The sequence below is a fragment of the Calonectris borealis genome, chromosome 18, assembly GCF_964195595.1.
Source record: "Calonectris borealis chromosome 18, bCalBor7.hap1.2, whole genome shotgun sequence".
NCBI classification, from domain to species: domain Eukaryota; kingdom Metazoa; phylum Chordata; class Aves; order Procellariiformes; family Procellariidae; genus Calonectris; species Calonectris borealis.
In genome coordinates, this window is record NC_134329.1 from 110542 (window position 1) to 128071 (window position 17530).

A 17530-nucleotide genomic window follows, 5' to 3' on the forward strand; every position below is an offset into this window, starting at 1 on the left:
CTGCACAGAGAAAGGACACTGGTGGGGAGTGGCAAGTACTCACACTGAAGCCAGTGTCAAGGTGTCAGCACCCACTGTTGGCCTTTCATGGAGTTCTGCACAAAGGGGCATCTGAGGTAAAAGAGGACTGGAGTCTTGAAGACAAGGCAGGGCATCCTTCAGGCTCATCTCTGAGAGGCTAAGCTCACCCCTAGAGTTTGTAGCTAGACAGTCAGAAAAGCCTGTGTCATCTCCCTGTAAAACTCATCCCTTGGCTAAGTTTGATGAGCAGGAATCAAAAATGTCTTGATGCAAGTGATGCAGGTGAAAAGGGAAGAAAAATTACCTGAAGGCATTTTTATGCTTGCCACTTTAAGAATCTAGGACTAAGCAGATGCTGTTGTCTCTTTCTGAATATTCTGTAGCTTACCGTTTCAAATCCATGCTTTGCTTTACTCATACGGTGAACACACTCGGCTCCAGTTCTAAAAATAAGTCAAATAAGTAAGAACTGAGTTTACAAAAAGTCACAAAAAGCCAACAATCTTGTAAATGGCTACTCCAAGTACTTCATTAGAAATCAGGATTTTAGTACCTTTAGCCAACGAGATAGATACCCTTAATCTGTATTTGTACTCATGTTTCAAAGTCCCATTTAAAAAATGAAAATACGCACCCATTCCAGTACTAGGCTTTCTGCTTTTCCAGTAAAACCAACAAGCAGTTAAAGAGAAAAAAAATGTTACATGACATGGAAAGGGAGATTAGCAGTGAGTTGAGAAAGCTTGCAAATCCTACAAGGTTACTGACACAAAGAGAAGGGCAAGTCGCAAAGAACCATAGAAAGATCTTACAAGACTCAGTCATGGAGCAATAAAATGGCAGAGGAAACTCTGTACAGAGAGGTATAAAGTGATGCACTTGTGGAAAAACAACCCTGGCTTCACATACAAAATAGTGCTCTTTGATCAGCATCACTGGGGAGTGACACCTGGAGATTCTCATAACTCAACACTCAATAGAGAAAACACAAATCTAAACCCCCCATGAGGACTTATGAGCAAAAGTGTTTGTCCAAAAAGAAAAAAAGATCAAGAGGTGGTCTGATTACAGTAGAATCATAGAATCATTAAGGTTGGAAAAGACCTTTAAGATCATCGAGTCCAACCATCAACCCAACACCACCATGCCCACTAAACCATATCCCTAAGCGCCTCATCTATACATCTTTTAAATACTTCCAGGGATGATGACTCAACCACTTCCCTGGGCAGCCTGTTCCAATGTTTAACCACTCTTTCAGCAAAGAAATTTTTCCTAATGTCCAATCTAAACCTCCCCTGGCACAACATGAGGCCATTTCCTCTTGTCCTATCTCTAGTTACTTGGGAGAAGAGACCAACACCCATCTTGCTACAACCTCCTTTCAGGTAGCTGTAGAACACAATAAGGTCTCCCCTGAGCCTCCTCTTCTCCAGACTAAACAGTCCCACTTCCCTCAGTTGCTCCTCATAAGACTTGTTCTCCAGACCTTTCACCAGCTTCGTTGCTCTTCTCTGGACATGGTCCAGCAACTCAATGTTCTTCTTGTAGTGAGGGGCCCAAAACTGAACACAGTATTTGAGGTGCAGCCTCACCAGTGCCAAGGCACGATCCCTTCCCTACTCTTGCTGGCCACACTATTTCTGATACAGGCCAGGATGCCGTTGGCCTTCTTGGCCACCTGAGCACACTGCCAGCTCATGTTCAGCTGGCTGTCAACCAGCAACCCCAGGTCCTTTTCTGACAGGCAGCTTTCCAGCCACTCTTCCCCTAGCCTGTAGCGTTGCATGGGGTTGTTGTGGCCGAAGTGCAGGACCTGGCACTTGGCCTTGTTGAACCTCATACAGTTGGCCTCAACCCATCAATCCAGCCTGTCCAGGTCCCTCTGCAGAGCCTTCCTACCCTCGAGCAGATCAACACTCCCGCCCAACTTGGTGTCATCTGCAAACTTACTGAGGGATTACTCACTACCCTCATCCAGATCATCGATAAAGATATTGAACAAGACCGGTCCCAAAACTGAGCCCTGGGGAACACCACTTGTGACCGGCCACCAACTGCATTTAACTCTATTCACCACAACTCTCCAGGCTCAGCCATCCAGCCAGCTTTTTACCCAGCGAAGAGTGTACCTGTCTAAGCCATGAGCTGCCAGCTTCTCTAGGAGAATGCCGTGGGAGACAGTGTCAAAGGCTTTACTGAAGTCCAGGTAGACCACGTCCACAGCCTCTCCCTCATCCACTAGGCGGGTCACCTGGTCATAGAAGGAGATCAGGTTGGTCAAGCAGGACCTGCCTTTCATGAACCCATGCTAGCTGGGCCTGATCCCCTGGTTGTCCTGCACATACCTTGTGAGCGCCCTCAAGATGAACCACTCCATAATCTTCGCCGGTACCGAGGTCAGGCTGACAGGCCTGTAGTTCCCCGGATCCTCCTTCCAGCCCTTCTTGTAGATGGGCATTACATTGGCAAGCCTCCAGTCGTCTGGGACCTCCCGTGTTAACCAGGACTGCTGATAAATGATGGAGAGTGGCTTGGCAAGCTCCTCTGCCAGCTCCCTCAGTACCCTCGGGTGGATCCCATCCGCCCCATAGACTTGTGAGCGTCCAGGTGGCGTAGCAGGTCGTTAACTGCCTCCTCTTGGATTATGGGGCATTTATTCTGCTCTCCGTCCCCATCTTCCAGCTCAGGGGGCTGAGTACTCTGAGGATAACTGCTCTGACTATTAAAGACTGAGGCAAAGAAGGCATTAAGTACCTCAGCCTTTTCATCATCCTTGGTGGCAATGTTCCCCCCTTGCATCCAATAAAGGATGGAGATTCTCCTTGGCTCTCTTTTTGTCATTAATATATTTGTAAAAACATTTTTTTGTAGACAAACTCCTTCCCGGGGTAGGAGGAATGCTCAGACTGCATGAGCTCTTCAGTCTAACAGAGTAATCGGAAGAAAATGACAGGAGGCTTGAAGTTGATGCCTCACCAATTTAATTTTGAAATCAAGAATACGCTTGAGAATTATTAACTGTTTTAATCTTTTCTGCAATAGTGTAACTTCTGGGGCAAGACACAGGACTAAAAGAGAACTGCCAGACTGGATCATGAAATAGCCCTTTCTGGCCTTGTGTTTTATGAATCTACAACTCGCATCTTGGCTAAAAGAGATTAGAAAGCATTCTGGATCCTGGTCTCATTCTTCACTCATTTCCAGCAGTTTTATTGTGAGTAGAAACTCCTGGGGGGGAGGGAAATGAAAGGACTACATTTGTATGAGCAGGAAAAGAACGGGCTTCAGACTTCTCCCATTATAATCTCTGCATGAAATACATTTGGGAATTGGGTAGAATATAAGGCAACAAGGGAGATGATTTGACATGGTCTGTACATCGCCATGGAAGGGGAAAGGTGAGCATAAACACTTCCGATCACAACGCTGGATCTGGGACTCTCTGCCAGGTACTTGTGAATATTAAGTACAGACACGAATTTTCTTTTCTTAAAAGCTACACTCTATGAAAGAAAGAAGCCTGCTAGACTATAACTAATATTGGGCCTGCCTCTGAAAGGTAGTCAAGAACTAAGCTTGAAGTCAGCCACCATGAGCCAGCATTGCACCCTTGTGCTGAAGGCAGCCAACAACATCCTGAGCTGCATTAGGAAGAGTTTTGCCAGCAGCTCGAGGGAGGTGATCCTTCCTCTCTGCTCAGGACTGCTGAGGCCAGTCTGTGTGCTCTGTCCAGACTGAGCTCCCCAGGACAAGACTGGGACTCATAGAATCATAGAATCATAGGATGGTTTGGGTTGGAAGGGACCTTAAAGATCACCTAGTTCCAGCCCCCCTGCCATGGGCAGGGACATCTTCCACTAAACCAGGTTGCTCAAAGCCCCATCCAACCTGGCCTTGAACACTTCCAGGGATGGGGCATCCACAACTCCTCTGGGCAACCTGTTCCAGTGCCTCACCGCCCTCATAATGAAGAATTTCTTCCTTATATCTAATGTAAATCTACCCTCTTTCAGTTTAAAGCCATTACCCCTTGTCCTATCACTACATGCCCTCACAAAAAGTCCCTCTCCAGCTTCCTTGTAGGCCCCCTTCAGGTACTGGAAGGCTGCTATAAGGTCTCCCCGGAGCCTTCTCTTCTCCAGGTTCAACAACCCCAAGTCTCTCAGCCTGTCTTCATAGGGGAGGCGCTCCAGCCCTCTGATCATCTTCGTGGTTCTCCTCTGGACTTGCTCCAACAGGTCCATGTCCTTCTTATGTCGGAGGCCCCAGAGCGGTACGCAGGACTGACTGGGGTGAGCCAAGCAAAGGGCCACAAAGATGATGAAGGGACTGGAGCACTTTTCATATGCGGAAAGGCTGGGAGACCTGGGACCGTTCAGCCTGGAGAAGGCTCCGGGGGGGATCTTATCAATGTACACCTGATGGGAGGGAATGAAGAAGAAGGAGCCAGGCTCTCCTCAGCAGCGCCTCCTGGCAGGACAAGAGGCAAAGGGCACAAATTGCAAAACATGAAATTAAATCTGAACACAAGAAAAAACTTTTTGACTACAACTGTGGTCAAGCACTGCAACCGGTTGCCCACAGAAGTTGTGGCGTCTCCACCCTTGGAGTCCACTCAAAACCTGAGGGGACACATCCTGGGCAACTCTGGGTGACCCTGCTTGAGCAGGAGGGGTTGGACTCGATGATATCAAAGGTCCCAAAAACCTCAATGATGCTGAAATCCACAGATATAGACCTCAGCCTCAAGCTGAGAGGCAGCATTCATCAGCCAACTCAGAGGAACAGGCTGGGAGGCAGCTAGAAAACTGTTCCCAGTTTCCCAAAACTTGTCATCTCTGGCTCAGGTGTGCAAGCCAGTGCACTGCTTTGTCTAGTTGCTGAGTTCTCATCCCGCTGTGATTCTACAGATAACTGTGGAGGAATCAATGCCTGAGAGTACAAGCAGTATCATAGCGTTGGTAAACAAGAAGCCATGGGAAGATGGAAAGTGAAAGAAGCTGTGGGAAAAAGGGAGATAAGAGGTGGCAGTTAACGGTTCTGAGGGCGTGACAAAGATAAGGAAATTAGCGGAAGAGTGTCGAGATGACCTTTGCTTAGGGGATGTACTAGGGAATTCTTTGGAGTGCATACGTGGCATAATGTGAGGTATAAAAAGGCGCTTGTGCTGTATAATAAAGGGATTTTCGTCTTCGTGCCCTCTCAGACGGAGTCCGTGTCCTTATTCGCCACAATAACGTTAACACAAAGGAGATAAACAGGAAGACCTCTAGTTAATGGCATGGGAACCTGAAAGCATATGACAACTTTTCTCCAAATATGGGCAATGCTGCTTAGATTCTGTCACCTATGGAAGAGAAGGAAGAAGACAAATGGGGCAAAGGATTACACAGGAATGAAATACGAGAAAGGTACCAGAGACATTAAAAATATGGATACGTGCGCTGGAAGACTATTTTGTAGTCAACTCACCTGTCCATACCCAACTGGGGGCATGAGGTCTCTAATCTGACTTCCACTCTTCTCCTCTTCACCATCTCTTCCACTGCAGTACTTTCTGACGCTTCATTTCTTCTCTTGACCTTCAAATCATTGCAAACTTGGTAATGATAAAATTTGGTTTTGACTCTTCTATTTTAGAAGAGAGTTAATTACATTCATATTTTGCAAAATTGTTCATGTTTATACAATGAAAACCAAAAAATGATTCAGGAATAAAAGATTAGCTTCCTTATTCGAACAGGAGATAAGCACTGAGAGGCCATCCAGAGAATCATGCTCAACAGTTTGAAACAAGAAATACTGCTTTCCAGGACATCTTATGTACTCCATTTTTAGAGGAGGGCCTAGGAATGTAATTAGCGAGAATGTAATGCTAGCAGAGGCAGTGGGATTTTCTTTGGGGGAATTTGGACAGGACATCTTCATTAATTCACTCCATCTTCAGAGACTTACCTATATTGAAAACAAACCTACCCTGAGCTCTCATTAAACAAAAACTTGCCAAAGAAGCTTAACTTTGTTGTTTATGACACATACAGCACTTAGGAAACTACTTAATTATGCAGCAATATTGACCTCATACAGACTCTCACAGTGAAGAAACCATTGGACAGCTCAGCTCAGACTTGTAGAAAACACATTTAACTGAAGCCAGCAGGCCTCTCAGGTCCTGAGGCAGGACTTCATTCAAAGTCCGACGGAATTGACAGGAAGATTTCTCTCAACTTGGGCAGTTCTAGGTGACAATTCAGTGCCACCTTACATTGCCTGACTGACACCCAGAAACAGGAGAACTATAGCATCGCCTATATACATATTCTGCTTCTCCAGACTATTTAGAATATAACTTAAAAAAAAAAAAACAAAACCAAAACCACACATACAACTTACAAGCTCATCACTGCCCTTGTTTACTTCTTTACCTGTAACAGAGGTATTACAAAATTTGGTGAATATTTGGTGACTGGACTTTCTTTAACCAACTTAAAAGTACATTTTTGCATTGCACCTCACTTTCTGAGAACAAGATAAACTACTTAGAAACCATGCTGGACTTGCATATGATATGTTGAACTTGAAAAACTGCAAATACAGCTCTTTCAGAACTAGAATTCCTGGCTATGAATACCACGTGTCGATGGGGTGGGGACAACTACTTTTCCTGAAGAAGTCAAAGGAGTCTTCAGAAGAGAAGAAGGAACTGAAGAACTGTTGGCATCATTCTGTGTTTTGGGCACCAGATGGAAGATGCAAGGACATCTGGAGCATAGCCTCCAGAGCATATTGGCCAGCTAACCTCTAATGCATGGGATCCATAACATATTTTCCTGAAGAAAAATTCCTGCCAACAGAAACTTGAAACATCAGTGCCTGAAAGTAGCAGCACGTTATGCTGTGCATAATTTTAGAATAGAAACATTGTACAACTACCTGGGGAAGGCAATTAAATACTGGAGCAAGGCGTACAGGGCCGCGAGTGAATTCTCCACGTTTAGAAGTTTCTACATCCAAACATGGTGTGTTTGATAGGGGATGCTACACGCAAGCAAATGGGTGAGACTAAGAAATGACTACTTGTCCATTTTATAAAGGAGACCAGAATATCTACTAAGCAGTCATAAGAAAAACCAGCAGCTTTTCCCAGAGACCAATAATGAGAACAGGAAATAGTAAGAATAAACACTCCGTTTTCACAACAGAGGAGGTTAAATGTAGAGTCCCACAGAGGTCTCAGCTGGGGCCTGAGGCTGTTCAGGGAATTCACAGAAAACCTGGAAAATGAGACACTAGTGAGGTGACAACATTTGCTAATTATACAAAAGCATTATTACCATCATTACTATCATTACTTAGAAAAACAAATGCATTCTTTCTTTGGGAAAACAGAAACAAAGAGTGTGAAGTTCAATGTCAACAAACGTAGTCAAGCACAAGGAAGAAAAACACGCGTTCCACACGCATGAGCTGGCTCCAGCCTAGCTCCTGACATTAAAGAATGAAGCTTGGGAGCCACTGGGCATTGCTTCATAAAAATACTAGCTGAAGAGTCAGCAGTGGTTCAAAAGGCAAAGAGAGATTCAGGAAATTTTAGAAAAGCAATACAGGACAAAAGAGAACACACTCTTCTGCTCTATTTCATATCCACGGTACAGCCATACTGCACCCAGTTTTGCTCCCTCTCATTCAAAGACACAGTAGATGAAGGGAAACGGAAAAGCAAGACATAGATCACAGATGTTTCAGAAATTATCCAAACATAACCATACAGACTTACCACAAGATACGTTTTGCTGAAATGAGTTGAGTTCTAGATACATAGTGCAAATGTAGGGATAAGGCACAAGATGGACAGTCTCATGTTTGAATCTCATCTTCGATACTCTCTCCCATTTACTCAAATCTGAGAACAACAATAAGACTTAAGAACATAGCACTAACATTTCGAAAGAGCAGGAGTCCTGACAACGTCTTCTTGTAAAGCTTCAAAAGTCATATCACACTGCACATGTGTATAAGCGAGCAAACACAACCTGTCAGTATGAACTTTGTGAAAAAACACTAGTAACACATTACAAGAAACACTCATCCAGGTGACACTCTCCCATCAGTCACTTGTATCAATAGTGTTGTGTTTCCTTAACTGTATTTGGCTTCAGTCCTGACATTCTCCCGCAAGAAACAGTATGCCAGGCTGTTCCAACCCTATGAATAAAACCTCATCAGCTTTCCTAACTAAAAAGTAATTCTTTTAAAAATTATTTAAAAAATTGAAAAGGACTAGGATTCATAGGAGTAGCATCATCACATTTACTTCACAGTTCAAAATGGGAGTAAAAAAGATAATTGACATGACAACCGCCACAGTTACAGACGTTCCTTCCTGTGGGTGCAGTTCTGACACAAAGGAGCTCATGCACGCAAGAATGGATGACACTGGACAGCAGCCTCCCTGCATGCCTCCGATCTCAAGAGGAAACAGGTAAAACGAATACTTTTAGTCCATTTGCTAGCAGAAACTAACATCCTGAGGACTGGAGATGGGGCCCAAGATTTGCCTAGACGAAACACTAACACTATCAGTTCCTTTAAGGGATGAAATTGCTCCTTTGAGTTTGCCTTCAAGGACTCAAGAGTTATGCTACAGCGAGGAGCCTGACACACAGATTGCAGGACAACTCATCACGCCAGGCCTCTGAGCTTGCAGTTCTCATCAGGGCCCAGCGCTGGCTGAGCATGTGGATGGACTTCCAAGTTCTAGCATTACAAGTTCGTGAATCAAACACTCCTCAAGCACGCAGGCAAAACTGGCTGAGCTTTACACAAGCAAACCAACAATGACGCTTCATTTGTTTGGGTGCTTCCTGTCTGACGATGCTCTTGGCTACTTTCTCGTCCTGGCAGTAACAGGAATAAGCTGCTATCATACGTACCAGCTTCTGACAGAGAAAGAGGATGACCTCGTTCTTGCCTGCTATTACGAGGTGTGGCAATAACGCAGTCTTCCAAGACTGGAAGGGAATGCCTTGGAGGCAGAAACACGTGGGTGTTCATTACTCCTGGGCACCCAGAATCACAAGAAGTGATGCCAAAGGGCCTGATCTGATTCACAAAGTGACACACCATAGGACTGAAGTCTCATTCAGCTACCTTACTTTTCTCTTAAACAAGAGCCTCAGGAGAGTCACTTCTTTTTAACCCTTTACACTAGAGCAACTACACTATTTCATCCTAATGTACCTTAGAAGAAAACTACTGCAGTCTTCTCTACTAGTGGGCCAACGTTGCTGAGCCTGTAAGGTGTGTTTTACGTTTTATTAACCTTTCTAAGCAATGCACTAGCTTTGCTTGCAATCGCATTAGGTGGGCTTCCTGTGACTTTATATATACACGTTCATTTTCTCTGGCTAAATCTCATTTGGAACGCAGGGCCATTCATCTGAAAACACTGCAAAACGCTCTTTTCACATCAGTTCTCTCTCTGGTGAAGGCAACAACTGAGGAGGCTCTTCAGCTAACGTAAAACCGCAAAGCTCAAAGGAGTCGTACTCCAGCTAAAGATCTGCACACTACTAGACATGAATGTCAAATTAAGCAATGCCCAACAGATGCAAGTCATTGAACCTTTTCTTTTACGAGTAGCAAAGAAAGGATACATGGAAAGATAGTGAAGTGGTCTGTAGAAAATGGATGTAAATCATCAAGATTTCCAAGGATTACTCGAATCGCTTCCTGGAGAGGCCAAAAAAAGAAAGGAAGGAAGAATATTAACAAGATAGCCACAATTCCATGGCAAGTACAGATTCAAGGCTTGGGAAAAATTTAAAATTACTTTACAGTTTGCATGAATCGTGGAAGAGCGGGTTCTAGGTATTTTGCTTTTCCTCCTCCCCTTCTTCGCCCCGCTCCCTCCCATCACCTTAGAGTGCACTGCACTAAGAGACTCACAGAAATTGAAGTGAGTGAATCTTGAATTAACACAGAAGCATTACTATGGAGAATGGAGGTGTGCTTTTAAATTTAAGAAGTCTTAAATGTAAGAAGTCTCCTTTTTGCCAGCAAAACGCATGTAGTATTGACCTGTTTCAAAAACAAACATATTCCTCTTTTTTTTGAATATTGACCCAAATCAGTTACAAAGGAACTGTAATTCAGCCCCAACAAACTCCTGCTTTACAAATGGGAAACTTTTTCTAGTAACACCTTTCAATATTTTCAGAAGTGAAAAAGAAAAAAAAATTAAACGATAATTTTCCATATCAATTAAAATCAGCACATTTTCTTCAATAACATTTATAATGCTATGGCTGTACTCTGAAGATTTTTTAAAATTAAGTAATAGGAGCATTTTTAAGCAGGCAGTATATTTGTCTCATTTCCTCGGGAATGGCAGGGGCTTTCTTCTGGCTCAGGAAGAAGATGACAACAACAGAGCTCATCGGTTGCGACCAAGCTTGGTCACAAAGTAATGGCATCATCAGAAGAACAGCCACTGGTTCCACCAGCTCCACAAGGAGTTACAAGGAAAGCACGTGCAATTGAGCATTAGATCAGCCTCTGTCAAGCTAACTCACCAGTACTGCCACAGCTCCTGGAAAAATAGGAGGGTTTGACAGCTAGTCAAGCCTGAGAAGTTAAAAGCACTGGTCAGGTCTGGGGCTGAGAGTGAAACCTAGGGAAGTGCTACTGGCAGAATGAAGCTGAACAGGAATCAGAAAGGAACAGGGTGCAACTAGCTCGACAAATAGGAGTTTTCATTGTCCAACTTTAACAGTCAGTAGCTTCTTTGAAATATTTCAGATAAAAACATCACTTGCCTATGTTAATGCTGCCTGTTGATGACATTTTTATTTACGTCACTTTTTTCACCCCCATATTCTCCAGAGAAGTTCCCCATGATTCTCACTTGAAACATTGCATTTGACAAAATGTCCTCAGTCCCATAACAAACAAAACATTTGCTCAGCTTAACATTCAGCTAAGGTCCCATGGACCTGCTTCATCTCCTACCTCTAACTCCTTGACAGCACTTTCAGTGTTGTCGAGATCAGGAGCACTGTGAAACAAACAGAGAGTTAGTCCCACCCCAATCAAAAAGCAATACAGCTACATTCATTGTAAGACTTTAAACAGCAACAAAACATCATTCCCATTGCACAGAGAAAATACTTAGCAGGCAGATGAATTCCTCATTTATTGTTCTAAAAAACCATCCATTTTTCCACAAGGACTGTTTCTTGAGAATTTTCTGCCCATTTGTATTTCATGTGTCTGAGGATACAAAGGATGGGAGATCAGATCTTTTCAGTCAATTCTCAGTAACCTTTAGGATTGTCTTTTTGACAAGGTGCCCACAAACCAGCACCTCTGTCTTCCAGCCTATTGCGATGCCATTCTGCTCGAGGGACTAAAAGAAGGAACCGGCAGGACACGTCTCTTAATCCCCTCCACGGTGCAAACCTGCAGAGGAACGGGCCTTCACAGCATTGGAGTCAGGCCCTGTGATGCTGGGAGTTGTGTACTGCCTGCATCAAACGGTGTTCCCAAATATTAACTACATCTTTTGGAAGCCATCTTCTTAAAAGTTGTTTGCTGCTAGGTATTGGCCAACAATAAAATGCACAGGGAGAGAGAAGGTCTTAAAGAAAATCCAAACCCATTAAAAAGTAAACAAATCACATAACTGTTACTTCAAAATAAGTAAATAAAGTGGAGTGTAAGGAATTATGGCATGCAGGTATTCTCTGGTATACGGTCTGGTAGGCAGCCATTCTCATATTCTCCACATTCAGGGTCCCCAGCCAGAACTTGCTCAGAGATGAGAACTTTCCTTCCTCTTCAGAAAGGCGCTCTCCTTGCTTGATACAGAACAAGTTAATGACAGGAATTACACAGCGTGCCACAGCAGAAGGACACATATCATCCACCCAAGACTTACGCTGTGGTCATCAAGTCTTCATGAATCAGCAGGGAAACAAAAGTACGAATCAGGAAGGGACATTGCCATGGTGATGAGGAAACAAGGGTGGAAAGAATGGAAGAAAGCAAGGCACCAGCCAGGGTCTCTTGACAAGCATGTCAAGACCTGCTATCTGACGGCGGGGGATTCATTGGTTGGGGGTGGGGGGGGCTTGGGGAGGAGGGGGTGATTATTTTCTTTTAAGCCTGGAGTGTAGAGATGCAAAAACGGAGTCATCTTTGAATCGCTGAAGAAGGGAAGAACCTTCATGGTTACCTGGTTTTCCCTGGGGATTCAGGAGACCTTCAGTGAAGATGACCTCACTCCAGCAAAAGCCTGCACACATGTGTAGGTAATCAGCTCTATCATCAGCTGGGATCAGCTCTTGCAACTCTTTCAATATTCTTTTGGGAACCTGTCCTCAGATCGGTCACCATCTTATTGTGGGCAAAAGGAGTTTCACTTCCCAAATCTGCAGGCTGACTGACAGCATTGCTTTGGGCATTAGGCTATGTATGCACTTAGGACTTACTCCTTTACTCTCTCTTATGAATTGGAAGTGAATCCAGATGCTTTGAATAAGTACCCCCTATTCACCACAACCATGACACAATGGGGAAGAGTTTCACGAGTTTTGCTGTAAAAGGAGCTGCTTTTGCTATGTTTGACCGTGTTGACGTGAAGACCGACTTGATGAGCTCACTACCGATTCCAGAAGTTATTATGAAACACAAAAGGTGCTGCAAAAGTCTCACGCCCTGTTCCCTCAAGTATAACAATGAATTGCAAGAACTGATGTTGCAATGCACACAAACCGTGAGACGTGCAGGGGCAATGACGGACTGCCAAACTCAAACAAATGTAGCGCTCTCTTTACCATCAGGGGATCACACACCTGCAGGCTGCTCAGAAACATATGCACGCTACTGACAGGGCCTTCCAAAGGGATTACGCTGAGGGAAAGAGCTTAGTCACAGACAAGAGCAACATTGCAAGGATCTTCTGAACACTACACGGCACCACAAGACAGACAACACATCTTCCTCTCCAAAATCAACACACAGAACAAAACAAGGAGGAAGGTTAATCCTCCTGGATCTGACACTATTCCAGCAAAATGCTAATAAGCAAAGCTAAAGAAACAATTGCGTTTCAATTCATCCCAAAATAAAGTCATGCAACAGAATTTCAAAGAGCCAGCCTACTTCTACAAAGGAAAAGGGAGACAAGTGTGGCATGAGATTTAATGCAGCTCCAACTCTGGAGACAGCCTAATTGGCATGATGTTCATAGCGCATCCTCTCCCATTCTTCTGCAGCTAACAACAGTCACTTCCAGAGTAAACCCAGGCTCTGGCAATGTCTGTGCACATCTGATTGCAAAAGGAAATCCACTCACACTCATAAAACCACTCTATAGGCAGATGCTTGAGTCATGGCCTATGGCATTTTAGCACTGCTGCAACCTCATTGGCATGAAAACAGGGTTTTCCAGATGGCACAATGCTGTTCCGTTTCTCTGATGCAGGGATACTTGCTGACTCAAAAGGATCTCAGTTCTAGTTTCTGCATGGTCGCCACCATCTGAAAAAAGATTTAACCTTAGCAGTTTATAAGACCTTCCAAAAGCCTGCGAGGGCATCAACCTTGAACTGCTGTCTGCGGATGATCGCAGCTGTACACACGGAGCCAGATTACGCTGAGGCACTGCTTTGGGGATTTTTTATTAATATTTATGAATACTATCATTATTAAGTATTTATCAGAGGTTGAGACAGCAACAGGTCATAAAGTTTCAGACCAAGTTTGAGCTCTACAGAACACTCCTTCAGCAGGACACAATCTATAAGCACCTGCTTTGGAATACTACCCTTAAAACTGGGCAGCTCCAGCTCCTTTTGCCAGAGTAGCTCAAACTTCCGTGATTATTATAGATAGCAGCCTCCAGGATTCTGAGTCCCCTCTCAAACTAAAAGCTCTAGCCCTCCTTCAGTGAGCTGATCAAGGTTCTGCCCACTCACAAAAGCACTTGCCCATCATCTCTGTGTGTCTGACCAGCAGACACAAGCAGATTCCGCCAGGGCAATACCCTCACCGAAAGTCTTTTTTTCACCTCTAAAACACCATCCTCTTTTCTTATTTGGCATCTTCCCCATCTGACCAGACTACTCAGCACCCTGTGCTTTAGTTACTTTGCTGGCTACTAACTAGAACTTCCTATCTGAGGCTTACCACAGAACTGTTACCTCCCACAACCCTTCTATTCATTGTCCCCTGCACACCCAAAGGCTGTTTTCCTTTCTCTTCCTTGCGTGCCAGCAGTATCACACACTAAAATACTCTCCCCTTCACTCTCATTTCTCAGGTTTGCCACTAGAGTGCCTAGAAACTGAGAGAAGCAGTTATCCTAAAAGTCCTGCTCAGCCCCTCTGTCTGCAGGACAGGCACACTGCTGTTTCAAAACAACTGGACAGGTTTGCCACAAACACATCTGAAAGAGGAGTGGCAGTGGAAAGGGAACCTTGAGAGAAAAAATCCCAAGAGCACAACAAACATCTGCTGCCAGCAGCCAGTGAGTTTCCAAAGACTCTTCCTACACCCATACTGGCGCGCCAGATCGCAAGGCCAGCACAAGGCACGTTGCTAACAGCAGACAGCCCAAGAAATAAGTACATACGTTGAGTACAGAGCTCCAGGGCTCTACTGCTTTTGACTGGGAGAGAGTCAATTTTTTCCACAGTAGTTTGGATGGGGCTATGTTTTAGATTTGTGCTGAAAAGAGTGTTGATAACACAAGGATGTTTTACTTACTGCTGAGCAGTACTTACACAAGGCCTTTTCTGCTCCTCACACCGTCCCACCAGCGAGTAGGCTGGGGGTGCACAAGAGGTTCGGAGGGGACAAGGCGGGGATGGCTGACCCCAACTGACTAAAGGGATATTCCAGACCACACAACATCATGCTCAGCAATAAAACTGGGGGAAGAAGAAGGAAGGGAGGACGCTCAGCGTTATGGTGTTTGTCTTCCCAAGTAATCGTTAGGCGTGACGGAGCCCTGCTTTCCTGGAGATGGCTGAACACCTGCCTGCCAATGGGAAGCAGTGAATCAATTCCTTATTTTGCCTTGCTTGCGCACACGGCTTTTGCCAGAAACTGTCTTCATCTCAACCCACAAGTTTTCTTACTTTTACCCTTCCGATTCTCTCCCTCATCCCACTGTGAGGCAGCGAGTAAGCGGCCGTGTGGGGCTCAGTTGCCGGCTGGGATTAAGCCACTGCAAAGGCTCTAGAGCTTCCAGTTAAACACTTACACAATTTCAAAATACTGTCAGTAAAAACAGCCTCTTTTTCCACTGAAGCACAAAATCCACATCTGGCAGTGAAACAGGAGCATTTCTTACAGCTCACATTACTCTCTCAGCCCAATGCTCAGCCTGCGCAAGTGCAGTAGCAACTTTTAAGTGACCACTTTCACGGCCAGTGAAAGAAGGCAGAAAATGAGGAGCCCCCAGGACCTGAATTTAGGGTCTCATATTAACTCCCTGCTACCTGCAGTCATCAAAATGCAGGCTGACTTGGCAGCTTTAACGTGCTTACCTGTTGGAAGTTACCATACCGGATTTTGAATTTGTACACAAGCCTGCCTGCATGAAGAAACCTTGTTTCAGGCAACGGATAGGTAAATGGCTTCAACGACATCTTTCCTTCTCCCTGAATGCCAGCCTAGGGAAGCAGGAGAGTCAAAGGTAAATTACTAAAACCCTTCACCACATCTCACTCTCACATGAGAAGAAAAGATTATGTGCGTTTTTCCTCTAGAGGACATTTGCAGAGAGAACAGATTTCCCCTATCTCCTGCAAGTCAGAAAACCGCTGATTCAAGTGTCCGTTCCAATAAAGCAGGGTATTTTCGAGCAGGATTAGAGGACAGCCTTCGAGCCGATGGCTACCCCGCCCCCAGCTGCACTGCTCTGGAAATGTCGCTACCAACAACCCTGAAGCTTTACAGGCCTCTTGCTCCGAGGGCTGGCAAGAAAGCCCGGGCAGGACTGGGTCGCAGCCCGTTACCCACACCAGGCTGTGAGGGACACCCCCGGCTGCTGTGGGTCGCTGCAGCCCCTGCGGGTACAGCCAGGAGAAACTCGTTTCTCTCCACACCCGCACGCCTCCCCGGTGCCCCCCGGCCTCCGCCCGACAGCCACCAGCGGGAGGCAGTCCCCTGCTGCCCCGCAACCCCGGGGGCGGCAGGGAGGGGCCGGGGCTGGCCGGGGCTGCGGGGGGAAGGCCGGCACCCGCCGCGGCCGCCGGCCCAGCGCCCCGGCCTGCTCAGCGGGGAGATGCCGCCGCTTCCTCCGCCCCGCGGCCGGCCTGCGAGGCGCCCGCGCAGCCCCGGCGCTGGCGACCACCGGGCAGCCCACCGCTCCACTGAAGGGGAGGAGCCCCCGCCACGGCCACCGGCCCCGCCGCCCGCCCTTGCCTCAGGCGGGGCCGGGCCGGGGCTGCGGCCGGAGCGGAGCGGCGCCGAGCCGAGCCGAGCCGAGCCGAGCCGAGCCGAGCCGAGCCGAGCCGATCCGAGCCAGCCCGGACCGAGCCGAGCAGCACGAGCGGCGCTGGCAGAGGGCCGCGCCCCCCAGCGGCGCGGAGGTCCGCGCCCCGCCCCGCCGCTGGGCGAGGGGCCGGTGCCCGCCTGGGGCGAGGGGTCCCAGCGGCGGTGCCAGAGCCGGGGGCGGCTGCAGGCGAGGCCGGGCTCTCGTCGGGGTGCTGGCGGTGACGAGGGGCTGGCGGGCAGGACTGTGCTGCCCAGGGGTGGGTTTGCACCCCTGCGTACCCGCATCCTTCCACTGGGCACAGCCCTGCTGCTGGTTTAGGGAAAACCCCCCGACTGGCATGTTCGTGCCTTGAGCTGATGGGGTGGGTCAGAGCGTGACGGACTCCTGGCTGTGTGCACCGGGAGGTGGCCAAACTCTGACTACCAGGGACAGGGAATGGCCTCTGCGGTGTCTCTGATGAAAGCTGCGCCGTGCGGATGCCGGGGGGGTCTCCTGGTCCAGCCGGGGATGCCCCCGTGAGGACACCTGTGGAGGGGACCCCCGCCAGCACACCTCAGGCGGGGACAGGACAGCTTGTTGGTGATCCTTCTGGCCAAGGGGGACCCCATTTCGGAGACCCCGGCGACGCTCACTCAGCAGCCCATCGCTGCATTGTTCACACAGCAGGACTCTGGGCAAGTCCCTGGGGACGCTGGGGACTGGCCTCAGCTGCGGAGGGGAAGGGTGGACATGGCATGGTGTGACGTGACGTGGCATGGCGCAAAGTGCCGCGTGTGCCCCAGCACGGCAACTTCTTTCCAGCCCTGGCGCAGGTGTGGGAGGGAGCCTAGGGGCAGGACATGCTCGTGACGGGTGCTGGAGGTGGCTGGTGCTGTGCTGCAAAAGTGGCATCGCAGGTGTGGGGAGGCTTCAGGAGACATATGACCTGCTGTGAGGGAGGCTGGGGGTCGATCCTCAGTGGCTACAACAGCTCCTTTTCTTCCCTTTCTGCTCCACAGA

General features: G+C 47.1%; 1 protein-coding gene across 1 annotated transcript; it reads right to left on the bottom strand.

Annotated features, from left to right (window-relative positions):
* Positions 1-238: 238 nt before the first annotated feature.
* On the bottom strand, positions 239-15694 carry LOC142089977 (membrane-anchored junction protein-like). Its single transcript, XM_075167115.1, has 7 exons — positions 15571-15694; positions 11035-11080; positions 9681-9756; positions 7802-7927; positions 6418-6449; positions 5497-5606; positions 239-464 (listed from the first exon to the last, which is right to left on the bottom strand). Exons 1-7 carry the CDS (start codon positions 15678-15680, stop codon positions 338-340), a joined length of 627 nt encoding a protein of 208 aa, XP_075023216.1. The 5' UTR covers positions 15681-15694; the 3' UTR covers positions 239-337.
* Positions 15695-17530: the final 1836 nt, after the last annotated feature.

Bases quoted from the DNA above. Each gene is read 5' to 3' on its own strand.
- LOC142089977 (XM_075167115.1), bottom strand. From the start codon at position 15,680: ATGTCGTTGAAGCCATTTACCTATCCGTTGCCTGAAACAAGGTTTCTT. The intron at 7,928-9,680 runs GTATCCTTTCTT...TGTTGTTCTCAG, and splicing joins CCACTTCACTATCTTTCCAT to ATTTGAGTAAATGGGAGAGA. The intron at 465-5,496 runs GTGAGTTGACTA...ACTTATTTTTAG, and splicing joins CCCCAGTTGGGTATGGACAG to AACTGGAGCCGAGTGTGTTC.